This window comes from Danio aesculapii, chromosome 3 (genome assembly GCF_903798145.1).
Source record: "Danio aesculapii chromosome 3, fDanAes4.1, whole genome shotgun sequence".
NCBI classification, from domain to species: Eukaryota; Metazoa; Chordata; class Actinopteri; order Cypriniformes; family Danionidae; genus Danio; species Danio aesculapii.
In genome coordinates, this window is record NC_079437.1 from 24,435,508 (window position 1) to 24,450,618 (window position 15,111).

Genomic DNA, 15,111 nt, shown 5'->3' on the forward strand with positions numbered 1-15,111 from the left:
CGAAAGATAAAAAACACAGTCTAATACTTAGCTTAGCTTTTTAAGAGTTATTTCACATACCCATCAGGCAGATCATTGTCAAACAGACGACTGCAGTCCACGACTGGCCCTCCACTGCCTATCCTGTCCCGAGACTGAAGACTAACTGTTGATATAAACACCAAAATGAGTGTAAGACAGGCATGCCATGGATATTTAGCCGTTGATGTGGCATGATGGTTAAAAAGTTTGGACTGGTGACCAAAAGGATGCAGGTTCAGTCCCTACACAGGACAATGAACACAAATGTTCTCTGCTCAACTTTAGTAAGCCAACACTGTTGCTAAATTTGAAACATTAGTAAAACAAGCTAATCACATTAATATAAAGCAAATAAACAACAAATAACTAAAAACCAAACATATGAACGTCTACCAAAAATGCATTCATGCATGAATTGTCAATATATAAAAAAGTTATATTGTCAGGCATTAAAAAGCCTCAAAAAAGCCCTGCAATTTAAAATGCAAAACACATCAATAATAAATTAACCTTGACTGATACATCATGTTTTTTAAAGAAGATAAATCAGTTTATAATAATAATAATATTGGTTTAATATCAGTTTTGGCGATGATTTTCATAATTTTTATGATTCCAAATGGCGCATGAGAAAATAGGTTAGTTCAAAGTGTTTAGCTCAAGTGACATAAGTAGTAAAGATGCCTCGGGGTTCAGGCTAATAACTACTTGTTTACACTCATGATTAACTGACAACTGTGACTCATAATAAAACATACAGCTTGTGATGCAAAACCCGAGACAATGACATTCAGGAATATCAGCGGGTTCAAACTCTTAGCCATGAGAAAGCATTCATGTGCTGATGAATGAGGGCTTGTAAAACCTGCGGTGTGGCTGTGGGACGCAAATACATCACCGCCCCACAAAACTCTTTATTGGAGATGGAACAATGTGGCTCTTCGACAGCATGAAAGAATATCGTAGAGGAATATCAAAGCGGAACAGATAAATCAAGCAGAATGAGTGCATTTTTCCTTCTTTGCTACCAAATGAGAAACATTTACAGGGCTCTAAGGGTAAATGTGTGAGTTTTACCATCATTAACCATTTAATCCCACACAATTTTAGAATTTGTGAATTTGTTTCTTACTTCTGGAAGTGTTGTAGTTGGCTTTGGGTGTTTTGATTAAAATAAAAAATGTTACATGATCAGTTTACATAAGTCCCGCTTAAAGTGCATGTGAACCGGTAGCTGCGATCGTTATTCTTTTAGTAATGTGACGCAGTTCCCAGAGAAACTGAATTTTAAATGAGCAAATAGTGGGTGTGGCTTGTTTTTTCTACTGTGGGCTGAATGGACATAGTAAAGTAGGCGTTTAGTTCAAAAAGATCAGGAAGATCAGGGGTTTTTGAAAAGAGTTATTATGGTTCAGCGTAGCTTTTGCACGGTCGCATACTCCTCGCCGTGGCTGACACCGATGCTGACACGCACCTCTCAAAAAATGTAACTACAAGTCATGACGACGCATAGCGCAAGCTTTGTGATTGGTTGGCTTGGTAGTGCTAACGAGTGTGTGCGGGGCCGAGAGCCACACAAACCTATTGGACTGAGTGGTTACAAGCGTTGTGTCCCATGAAGGAACTCCAGTTGGAAACTTTTTGTTTTGTTTACCTTATAATTAAAGTTGTTGCATGTCTGCCGGTTCCCGCCTCAAAATGCGGTCGTTTTAGCAACATGTACATTAAGGTAGCATTCAGAAAATGCAAAAAAAACACGAAAAACTCAACACAGAGGAACATAAAAACTCGCTGCCAGCTAGTGTTTCGGAAGTGTTATTGCAGAGCAACACAAACAGCACGCAGAAGTATAAATGCACGTCTACATGCAAGGCAGGTGCCGTGGGTCACGCCGATCCCTCAACGCAGAAGGATAAACCAGCCTTTACAGTGGTGTAAGATTGGACATATACGTTTCAATTGACAACCACTGAATTGCAATCCAACTTTTTTTTTAAATCCGAATAACATAATATTAAAGAAGTTTGTGAGTTAGGAAAATTAAATGCTGATGATACTCAGGGAAACTTTTTGAGCAATGTTGCCTGGCATTTTTGCAAAGCGATTGGATATTCTCTTATTAAAATTGGAAACAATATTGTATATGTAACCCATTGCCTTAATTTGTTGCCCTGTGTCTCACCTGGCTGCCCATTTTAAGGCATAATTTCTCAAAGTTGGCTGGCAACATTGACAACGTTTACATGGACATCAGAAATCGAATAATTTGCCTTAATCTGAATAAGACAATAATATGATTAAGATGTTTACATGAGTTGCTTTCTGAATGTTCCCTTCATGATCCCGTTATAGCACATAATTCGATTAACATCATTGTGTCACCGCGCTATCCACATTTCCTCCGGAGTTTCAAGTAATTTCGGGTGATTCATGTTAAATTTTTCGACTTTAACCGCAGTTTGGCACTTCCCTTTCATTCAGGAACATTTCATGCCACCGTGCTGAACTGCTGTAAGAGTGTTGCTTTAATAAAATTTGATCCCCGATATGGAAAAAAGAAACCTCCGCATTTCGCAATGCAGGTGCCTGTGGTCATTTACTGACTCGGTAGGTGCAGAGAATAGTGTCAAACAGCCATGTGTGTATAGACTATCCTGTCACAAAATGCGGTGAAAATCTTACTCGTTGGTAATAGTTTGATTACGGTGGTTACATGTCTGTACTGCATTTCAATAATGCGTCTAAAACATGCATATTCAACATGTCTTAATCCGATTTCTGTTTAGTTCGATTATGACTTTAGTCAGATTAAATTAATTAAAAATCACTGTTTACATGGCAGACTCTTCATCAGAGTGCTGTCTTAATCATTAAAATTCGATTATTGGTGTCCATGTAAATGACTCAATGCCTAAAAAAGTTGCCCTGTGTATCATCAATAAAACTAGTAAAATCTATGTACTCAAATTTGAAAAAAATATTTTTAATAAACTGGAATGACTAGCATAGAAGTGAATGAAACTTTAATCAATAACACTGAAGTGCCAGTGCTGGTGCGACTCAAGAGATAAACGGCAAACAGAAAAGCTCTGTAAATTCCTGATAGATCACTCACTCAAACAGGCAAATTATTTGTGACTCACCTACAATCTGTCCCCTCACGGTATCGCTGTCATTGGGCCCTAACTTGTTCAGGTCCAAACGCTGATCTGAAAAAAAAAAAAAAAAAACGCAAGAGAAAAATGAGCAGCAGCACGTGAGAAACTGAAGACCTTGCATGTCGTTTGCGTCATAACCTCTGACCTTCTCACTCTGCAAGCTATCAGAGACTTTAAAAAACAGATTAAAACGCTCCACTTTCCATCTGTGAGGTCACATACACTGCAGCGCTCTGTGTCAGTGTGTGTGTGTGCGCATGTAAACACACACAGAGGCTGCTTTATTCCTCTCAGACTGTAGATGTGCCGATAGGAGTGAGGCGCTTCCAGAAACACGCTGGGGCTCTCTGTCATTGCCGGAAAGAGAGAGACAGGAATAACAAGTAGCCTGCAGACATTAGAGAGGCCACTATCTGTTCTCACTCTCATACACACACACACATACACAGAGTCAGATCAGGATGCACAGCTAGACTAAACAGGACTGGAGGAGCATCCACCCACCCCAACACACCCGACTCACATTTTAACTCTTCCAGACGGTCAAACACCTGCAGAGACCGATGACCACCATTACAGGGCTGAATGGGAATCATTAACGTTGTGTAATGTGAATCTTAGGAGCTGAAACATTCCAAGGTACAGTAGACAGTTTTTATTAAAATAATTATGTAAACAGACAATAAAATAATTAGAATTTAAATGTAAAAAATATATAAATTCTATTGACTAATATTTATGTGGCTGTTAATGATCATCAGGTAGATATTGATGGAGTACCACTGCTGCATTTTCATAAATATAAATAAATGGGCTTGACATATAATTAATGCACAAACACTTCATGCACATGCACTCATATGTTTGATGGATGGATGGATGGATGGATGGATGAAACATTGGATGGATGGATGGATGGATGGATGAAACATTGAATGGATGGATAAATAGAGGGATGAATAAAACATTAAGTGAATGGATAGATGGACGGATGGATGGAAGGATGGATGGATGGATGATGGATGGACGAATGAAACATTAAATGAATGGATGGACGGATGGACTCTAAAATGCCGGGTTGTTTCAACCCAAATATGGACAAACACTGGGTTAAATTTGGCTCCATGTCTGTTAATATGAATGAAACATTAAACGGATGGATGGATGGATGGATGGATGGATGGATGGATGGACGGATGAAACATTAAATGATGGATGGATGGATGGATAGACGAAACATTAAATGGATGGATGGATAAATGAATCATTAAATGAATGAATGGATGGATGAATGGAGGAAACATTAAATGGCTGGCTGGCTGGATGAAATATTAAATGGATGAAACATTATTGGATGGATGGATGGCTGGATGAAACTAAAGGGGTGGATGGATGGATGAAACATTAGATGGTCGGATGGATGAATGGATGGATGGATGGATGGATGGATAAAACATTAAATGGATGAATTGATAGATGGATGAAACATTAAATGGATGAATTGATAGATGGATGAAACATTAAATGGATGAATTGATAGAAGGATGAAACATTAAATGGATGGATGGATAGACGAAACAAAATGGATTGATGGATGACACATTAAATGGATGGATGGATGGAATAAAAGATGCACTCAAACAATTACTTTTGCTGCTTGATCAAACTACTTATTTACAGTTTTTCCCAATTGTTTACACACATTTTCTGAAAGCAAGTCTCATATTGTCAGAACTCTACACACAAATCACAATACACGCACACATTGGGCAAACCCCTTCAATTCTTCTGCAAAATGAAACTCTACGTTCAAAACGTATTTTGTTTTCACATGACACACACAAGCCATCACATGAATAGACATTTATAAGAACAGTTGAACACTTCTTCTCCATTTATCATAATGACTTACTGTAAGCCTTTTTTTGTTCAGTGTTACACTTACTACGGACAGTACACAGGCCTACAGAAGTGCATTGTAAAATATTTCTGAATATTGTTTTTATACAAAACACACAAATACACGGTACCAAATATATTTTACTGTATTTTTCCCACAAAACACAAAGTTGCACATAACGTGGTCTACATATGCCATCAACAGAAGTATTTACAAAATACAGTTACAGTCAAAAAAAAACAGCCATACTGCATCCTCTTTTCTGTTTTGGTCTGGCCAAGCAGTGTGGGAACTGTCACCTTGCATGGCGAATCCAGCCATGAAAAGCATCAACTGTAGCTTGGAGAAGGGGTATACCTGGGTGTGGATTTCGGTCATACACTTTCCATCCCCAGGCAGAAAAAAAATCCTCAATAGGTTTGAGGAATGGAGAATATGGAGGTAGATTAAACAACTAAAAAACTTGGGTGGGCAGTGAACCAGTTATAAACCAGATGAGCTCTGATTTCTAAATAGCAATTCTGTGTGATTGGTGTTTACCTATGTAATGAGTTAGTATGCAAAGTAGGGCCACTGACTTTACAATTTTGAATGACAGTGTGTTATTTGTGAAAACAAGAGATTTTCTGCATGAAAATTGTCCCAATTGCAGAAAATTGTGTGTAGTGTTTTGAAAAGAGTGTGTTTTAAATCTGCAATTTGAGTGTTAAGCAGAACTTGTGCTTGTAGTTTAGCAGAATTGGTTCAGGGGGTTGGTGCATCACTTACATGTTGTAGTATCTGAAGTACAAGTAATTGTGTGTAAACAATTGGGAAAAACTGTAACACGAGTTGATCCAAAACAACTCTCATAAGTTATTTTGGTGACAACTTAATTCTTTTATGTTCAATCCACTTAGATTTGAACAATTAAGTTAACTTAATCCAATTTGTGTTGGGAACCCTTCATTTTTGGTTGGATGGATGAATGAATGAAAAGACATGTGGACAAATAAGTGGATGGATGAATTGACTAAAATGGATAGAGAAAGATGGATAGAGAAAGGTTTGAATAGACTAATAAATATATGGACATTTGGATGGATGGATAAATTGATTTTCGTTTGTTCTTTGTGCTACTAATTTGCTGAATTTTAATGGGAAGAGATATTCTTTATTTTAAGTACTATTGATGTTGTTTAATGTTTGTCTTAAGTGTGTGATGTATAGATATGTTGTAAATCTATTACACTGCAGAACAAAGCGCCCCAAAAGGGAACAATAAAGCATACATTACAGTATAGATGGACAGTCAAAGATAGATGGATGGTCAGAGAGCTAGATGAATGAAAGATGGAAAGACAGAGAGAGACAGAAAAATGGATGCATGGGTGGATGAATGGACTAGTATTAACAGACCTACACATGAACAGACAACTAAATAGAAGGACATGTGGATGACTGGATGGACAGATGAATGGACAGATGGACAGACATGGATGGATGGATGCATAGATGAACAAACAGATGAATAATTGAACAGATCAAGCAAGAATTAGCTAAATCAAGTGAATCAAGTGAATAGCTCAGGACAAATCTAGCTTTTGATTAAAGATCCTAGTTAGTGACAGACTGAAGAGAAGGCAGAAGTACGAAGAGAATGAGAAAAGACAGAACGAACAGAGGGGCGCAGCAGGAAACAGTGAACCGAATCACTTCCAGCTGTGGGAGCGGCTGTGGGTTTCCTGTGCTTATCCAGGACAGTGGTCACACTGGAGGGTTTCTAGGGAAAGCCTGCATTTAAAATGGTCTAAAACACAAGCATGGGACTGGAACGCAGCCAGGCAGACGGTGACAGGGGCCTGCGTACCCTAAAACATACCAACTTAGTTCACCAGCATAAAACATTGGATACTGTGTAGCAGACAGATATATGTAAATTCACAAATAACAAATCAGCATTAACCTGAGAAAGACAGTGTCCAACCAAAGTAAGACTTACTATGGTGTTCAAAATGTAAATGTGGTGTATTTTATTTAAAAGGTAGCCCACTTAACACACACAGCCATTGTAGCACATGCTTATAATCTCTCTGAGCCAATTATGCACACACAAATACACTTGAAATCTGTCTGAACCAGTTACACACATACACACACACTTTTAAACCCATGTTTTCTAAGCTAATTATACGCACACTAACAAACTCTATGTAAGCCAATCATACCAAAACACACACACACTTACAGCCTGTGTCCTTAAGTCGGTTAATGGAGTTGGAGAGGAGTCGTACGCATCCCAGGAATCCCGCTCCCTGTTTCTTGTGGATCTTCTTATGGTTCCACACGCTGATGGTGATGGAGTCTGACTTGCCGATATATCTGGAGAGAGAACGAGAGACGTCACTTTGAATCAGATTTTCTATCATAGCCCAATTTAAAGTGAAGCAGACTACGATGTCACAGTCTCTACAGTGCATGGAGCAGTTTGTTAGAACATGCAGTGTGAACCATGAAAATATGTACTCAGAGCGAAAGATCAGCTGCTTAATGTTCAGACACCAGTCCAACAACAACACCAAAAACACTAGAGAGAATATAAGAGTGCGTCTGGGATAAAATATTGCAAAAATCAATCAAAATTAAGGCTATAGCCAGTGGCAGGGTCTAACTAGCACTGACTCTGAGGAACACATCACAAACTAAGCACAACTAGAAACAGGAGACTAGAAAAAAAGATGACAAGGAAGAAGATGATGAAAAACAACAGCAAAAAAGATGACAGAGAAAGAAGCAGTAGATTAAAATGACAAAGGACTATAAAAGAAAAAGGGAAGAGAAGACTGAAGCAGAGCAAGATTATAATGAAGAATATGATATTGAAGCCAGAAATAAGACAAAGTATAACACCAACTTTGCATTTAAAAATTATGTAATTATATGTCATTATGTAATTGTGCTCATATCTGCATGAAAAATCTGTATTCTGTATCTGTAATCTGTATACAGAAAATGACTGACTTGAAGTGCAGCATTTGTTTCTGTAATGCTGCCTTGAAAATATACATAAAATTTTTTAATGAAAAGTGCCTGAAATTAAAGGGATACTTCACTCGACAATAAAAACTCTGCCAATAATTACTCAACCTTATGTTGTTCTTAACTGCAAGGCTTCTTTTGTCTTCAGAATACATATACAAAGATATTATGGATGAAATTGAAGAGCTCCTTCATCCTTCATAGACAGCACGATTCCAGAGTCATTCGAATCCAGAAAAATACCAAAAAACATTCTCAAATCAGACCATACGGTTTAAACGGAATATTATAAAGCTACAATGATAGTTTTACGTGCAAATAAAACAAAAATAATGACTTTATTCAACAGTTTCTAATTCTCAGTGTCAGTATAGGGCTCGCATTCATGAACACGAATACATACGCTGTTTGAAAATGCACTTCCACGGTATAAGTCTGCAGCATGAACAAACGTGACACGCTTAAAGATAACACACATTGTACACTGACACTGAAGAAAAAAATATTGAATAAAGTTATTTTTGTTTTATGTGCTCATTCTTGTAGCTTAATGATATCCTGATTGAACCACTGATGTCATATGATCTGTTTTGAGGATGTTTTTTTGGCATTTTTTTGGACTTTGAATGAGTCAGGACCGTTGTAATTTATGGAGGGAGCTCTCATATTTCAACCAAAATATCTCCATCTGTATTTTAAAGACTATATGAGGGTGAGTAATTAATAACAATTTTTATATATATAGAGGGCGTGTCTGAAGTTGGGGCTGACGCGATTGTCATAGCAGTATCAGCCAATGAATTAGTCCGCAATCTGCTACTGTCTGAGTTAGGGTATTTGCATAAAGTGATCTGATTGGCTGACGCTTCCATTGGCTCTTGAAAAGTTGAGAAATTCCCAACTTCTACAGCGAGCAAGGCCACTGAAGCGGTGCCAACGGATCGAAAATTCAGTTCGGCAACGATTGACGTCAACCATTCAATGTGAATGGAAGGTGTTGACAATGACACCCATAAGAGGAAGTAGATGAAAATGAAAAAAGAAAAAGGGAGATGAAGATGGAGAAAAATAACACAAGGAGGACATAAATTGAGTCAGAAGGGAGGAAAAAAAAAAAGTGAATGAACTAAGGAAAGAAGGGCAACAATGGTGAGGAAAATGATAATAAAGGCAACAAAGACGATGAAAGATATACGTATAGAAGGGGAAATAAAAAAAACATGCAAACTAAGTGAACTCAAGTTCTTTAAATCACTCTCGGCCAACTTATAGAGGCCCATGTTTGGTTCTTTTTAACAGGGCCGAAGGGTGAAAACATCTCAAACGAAGTTCAAGAGCATCAAGAAATCTCATGCAGTTCTCTGGTTTTCTCAGCAGCGTATGCATTTCATCAAGTTCTACATTAAACTCAGCTGGGTTGTCTGAAGGATTTGGCATGGTGTAAGACAAAACAAATGATTCCCTTAAAATCAGGGAACAGAAACACCTCCAGAGCTGGACATCAAAAGGAGCGAGCCTGTCAAAAAACGTCCAAGCAATGTCTGAACGTTCTATAAGCCTGCCAATGGGACAGAATCCCTGGGCAAAAGATTCTGTTTGGACTGAAAACCAATCGAAGATGTGGAGGAGTAAAGAGAGGGAGAAAGGGAAACATAAGGGGTAGGATGAAAGCAGCAAGAAGACAGAACGTCAATGACCGTGGATGTTCTGAGCTGAACGAGCCCATACAAACCCAAACATTCAGTTCTTTTCAGTCTGATCAGAAATAATTTAAAAGACATCTGCAATGCCAAACACAAGCACTGACGTCTGAACAGCTCTTATTCATGCTATGTAGGAGAGTCTTCACAACAATAGTTACGCACACCAGACAAGATCTTGTAGCAACAAGTTACCCAACCAGACCACAAAGTGACAGAGCTAAACAGAAGTCGAGACAATAAACTCGAAACCTGTGCTGTCAACACTTAACAACAGATAATTATGGTTTGTGTACTTTAAGTTCGTCATATAAAAACGGTCATCACACCTGACTGATTGTTTCTGAGCTTTCCCAGGAAATACCTACAACTTATTTAATGACTTAATTTATTTATTGAGTCAAACAAATATGTCCAATATAATGACACTTTTTTATTTTATAATAAAAAGTACCCTATTTAAATCAATATTTTTTTGTATTTATGCACTGCGTAAAATACAAAGTAGTTAGAGCAAACCAAATTAGTATGCTTTGTGAATAGATGTTTTCAATCATTTTTGTAAATTCAATTTGAGCTGACCCTAAAGTTGCACATCTTGTATTTGACACACACACATGTGAAATAAAAATACATTTAAGTTTAAAAATTATGCCAGGTAACTTTTCAGCATTTTACTACCTCAAGAAAAGACCTTGAAATTTCAGCACATACATTATTTATTTATGCTTGCTTGGTCTAGATTTCTAAAAACTAACCATGATCAGACTTGGTTACAGTTTAAAGCTGCACTACTTTAATTCCTCTCAAACACAATGTTTTAACCCAAGCATCTGAGGATCTTTATGCTTTACATTGTATGTCAGTCTCCTTAAATCTAGGTTAATGTTTTAATCATACTGCTTATGCTCCTCCACTGTAAATTGCTTTAGATAAAAGCACTGCTTAAGCATAAATGTAAATGTTAATCTCGGTTGATAGTGTTTATAGTTAGGTTTTCTCTCACTTGATTCTCACTATTATTGGTAGTCATTCACGTTACAATGTAATATACAATTTGCTAATTACCAGTTGCCAATATCTCATAATTCACAGGTGCTTTCTGTTACTTATACCATCAATTTAATTCAATTCATGTTTATTTCTAAAGCGCTTTTACAATGTAGATTGTGTCAAAGCAGCTTTACATAGAAGTTCTAGTAAATTGAAACGGTGTCACTCCAGGTTTCAAAGTTCTAAAATTGTCTCTATGGGGTTAGCATTTATGACCTCTTCTCCAATAATGTGTGTCACAGTGTAACAAAGTGGTATTGACATTTTTGTGGTTTGTAGTTGTTGAAATTTTAAATATTAAAGTCACACTGATGAACTTTTAAGCATCAGATCATACTAAATGAGATGAAATAACTGGAAAACACCCATGAATCAAATACTATGGGAAAATTGTCTTTATCTTTTTTTACAGCTGTTAAACAGCTTTTAAAAGCTTTCAGCTTATCAATCTTTCATAATTAAAGTTTTCATGAATTGGAAGCTGCGACTGTTATTTTTTCGTATTGTGAAGCAGCTCCTAAAAACACATGATAGTAAATATATTAAAATGAGAAAAGAGTAGGTGTGGCTTGTTTTTTCTACCGAGAACTAATTGGATGTATTAAAGTAGGCATTTCTTTCAGAAAGATCTGGAAAAGTGTACGGGGAGAGTTATTACAACCTAACAGACACATCTCTCCTCAGCATTTCTGCTTGTTGTCAAAACTGACAGTTGTAGCAGCGTGGCTAAATATGTTAGCCATACCCAATTCCTAAGATATACGTAATCTGACAATTTAAAGGGTCACGAAACATTTTTTGAGATGTTGGTAGACATATACATGTCCCACTTTGCTAAAAACACTATCCGATTGTTTAGCGTGACGTCATACGAAGCAGCTTCAGGGTCCAAGCGCTCTCAAACTGTATAGGAAGACTCATGAAATGGTATTACTAAACATTTACAAAGCGATGTAATACTTTCAAAAAACAACGATTGCAATATATATGTCCTTGTCTAATATCCGATGCACAGAAAGTGATTCTTTTTTAGAAATTGTTAAAATGTTGGTCTTTGTGAGGCAGCAAGCCCACATACTGATGTGTACACCATGATTTTGTGTGATAGGACTAAAAAGTGGTCATAAACGAATATTTTCTCAATTCAAATGAGTAGCGACTTGGACCTGGAAACGGTATTCCTTACATCACTGATACGTCATGACTTAACAAGCAGATTAGGATAAAGAGAAAATTGGTTGATTTTGCATTGTTTAGAGCGAATTCATTTCTCTTGTTTGAAAAGAAATTTTGAAGCTGCCTCACGGCCATGAGATCATTGTGTAAATTCCAGTGTGGAGATTTGCTGTCTGTACCAGCCAGTACAAAGTGACGTCATTGAGTTTTCAGCACATCTGTTCATTAATTTATGAGGTTTACTTGGTTCGAACCAATCAGCGCGCACGATTGTGAACATGATGCAAGTGTATATATGCCACATTGACGGGTTTGTTTCCATTTCCCCTTGATGAGAGCACAGTTGTGCACAGTGGTCTGCTAACACGCGACAAAAGTAGGTTTGTAAGGAACATTTTTTACCCGAGAGCTTTTTGAATCTGGAAATGGTGAAATACGGATTTGACACTCGTCTGCTTTAAAAAAAAAAAAAAAAAAAGATGCGGTTCCAGTTTGTGTTGATTGTCCTGTCTCTCCTGATTTCAGATTTCAATTAAAGATTAGAAAGGCAAACTTTTTTTTCTTATTGACATGCTCACCACAAAACTAGCAATGTGAGCTAGCAAAATCATATGGTTAGTTTTGATTTCTTGTTGAGTTTAACTAATTTTGACATTCCGTTAGTCATGATTGTTTAGCAAGAATAAAAACACTACTAAATACCCTGATAAGCTTTCAACAATGCCTGTATAACAAACAAAATTTCTCACTGCCAACAAAAAGAAAACTAATCTCTTGTGAAATGCTTTATGCGAATCATACTTCTACAAGCACGTAACCTGACTTCAAAAGAAACCCTGATGGTGAACAGAAGCACCAGTATACTTTAAGCACTTCAACATTCTGATGTAGGATTTAAGCAAGGTTTTGGTTTTCTCTCCTCCGTCCAGTGCTCCGGGTTGTGGGGAGGACTGTGAAAATGGCGGCCTATTTTCCGCTGACAGACGTGACATGCTTGGCTAACTCCACAACCGTCCTGGGGGTGAGGGTTGGTCTACACTTGCCCTGGCAACCAAACAAACGGAGACGGGTGCTTCCTTTAGCTGCGGGCTGTCCGCTTCATAGGAGAACGGGACAAGTATTGAAATCATATACTTTGTTGCAGATTTTCCTCGTATTTCGCTCTCTTACACTCTTCTGTTTTGCTTTTGGTCTGTGGGGAAAAGTGACAGGCCAGCGTAGAGGGAAAATTTCTATTTTTATTTTGCACTCCACTAACAAATTACATGAGCTGAGGGAGCTAAAACAACAATTACTGAAAACTGTAGATTTTTTTTTTTTTTGGCTTATGTTCAATCCACATAAATTTGTATAAAAAAGGAAAAAGAAAAAAGTTAACTTAGAAATGACAACATTAATACTTTTGTTGATATAATTCAATTCATGTTTATTTCTGTAGTGCTTTTACAAGGTAGATTGTGTCAAAGCAGCTTAACATTGAAGTTCTAGTGAATTGAAACTGTCAGTCCAGTTTTTAGAGTTGAAGTTCAGTTTAGTTCAGTTCAGTGTGGTTTAAATTTCACTGCTGAAAGTCCAAACACTGAAAAGCAAATCCATTGACGCGCAGCTCTTCAAGTCCCAAACAAAGCAAGCCAGTGGTGAGAAACAAACTTCACCAATTGACGAAAGTGAAGGAAAAATATAACCAAGTAGTGGATGTGTAGTTCCCACCATGCTTTCCATATGAATGCATTAAAAGATAAAAAATGTTGACAGTAAGTGTAATCTAAAGCGTTTTAATGCTAGAATTACAGAGGCCGACCTTTTCACCGTATTTTTTTTGCTATTAATCTTCGCTACTTTTCCCCCTGCCTTTGAATATGACTTATGAATATAAATTAATGAGCAGTGAGTCCATGTGTTACATAAAAACCATATGGTTTCCAAAAAGTAGTTAAGTTATTTAGAACATTCTGGTATAAGGGGATTAAGATTGATTGGTTCAACAAGAATAAAACTCTGTTTAAGTTATCTTGTATCGCCTGCTACTCATTTAACATTGTTTTGATACCTTTATATTATATGTGTATGTACATGCATTTATTTATTTGTATATATATATATATATATATATATATATATATATATATATATATATATATATATATATATATATATATATATATATATATATATATATATATATGTGTATATATATGTATATATATATATATATATATATATATATATATATATATATATATATATATATATATATATGTGTGTGTGTATATATATATATGTATATATATATATGTATATATATATGTATATATATATATATATATATATATATATATATATATATATATATATATATATATATATATATATATATATATATATATATATATATATATATATATGTATATATATATATATATATATATATATATATATATATATATATATATATATATATATATATATATATATATATATATATATATATATATATATATATATATATATATATATATATACAAATAAATATATATACAAATAAATAAATGCATGTACATACACATATAATGTAAAGGTATCAATACATACATACATACATACATACACACACACACACACTTGCAACTGTAATTTTTTATAAATTAATAAAAGAAATTAAAAATTAATACAAAATAAAAAAAAAATCTGTTCAAGTTAAATTCACAAAATTATTTATTTATTTTTTATCTTATTGGTTTCAAAATAGACTTTGCTCTTGGGTTCCATTTGTTTAAATTAAGATGAAATATGCCTCAGTGCCAATAGCCTAGTGCAGGGGTCGAGAACCTTTTATCAGCAAAGAGCCATTTCAGTTTTTTTGGGGCAAATGCATTTTTTAAAGAGCCATTGGGCATATAGAAGTACACCCCACACAAATCTCTCATTTAAATTAATATTTTCTATAGGAAGCTATACAATATAATATTTGTGCATATACATTACATTAGTCAGTACTAAAGCCAAATCTGGAGCTTAACTAACAAAATAACTTACAACAATGGATAAAAAATTAGTAGCCCAAATTTATATATGTCAGGGAAAA

At 35.8% G+C, this 15,111-nt stretch overlaps 1 protein-coding gene across 2 annotated transcripts in view; it reads right to left on the reverse strand.

Annotated features, from left to right (window-relative positions):
* The window catches only part of smurf2 (SMAD specific E3 ubiquitin protein ligase 2), an 83,414-nt gene that overhangs the window by 32,513 nt on the left and 35,790 nt on the right, over positions 1–15,111 (reverse strand). For both annotated transcript variants that reach the window (XM_056453464.1, XM_056453463.1), the window contains exons 4-6: positions 7,307–7,440; positions 3,165–3,230; positions 61–145 (exon numbers count right to left, since the gene is read on the reverse strand). In XM_056453464.1, coding sequence (XP_056309439.1) covers positions 61–145; positions 3,165–3,230; positions 7,307–7,440 — 285 coding nt within the window. The remainder of the gene's footprint in view (positions 1–60; positions 146–3,164; positions 3,231–7,306; positions 7,441–15,111) is intronic.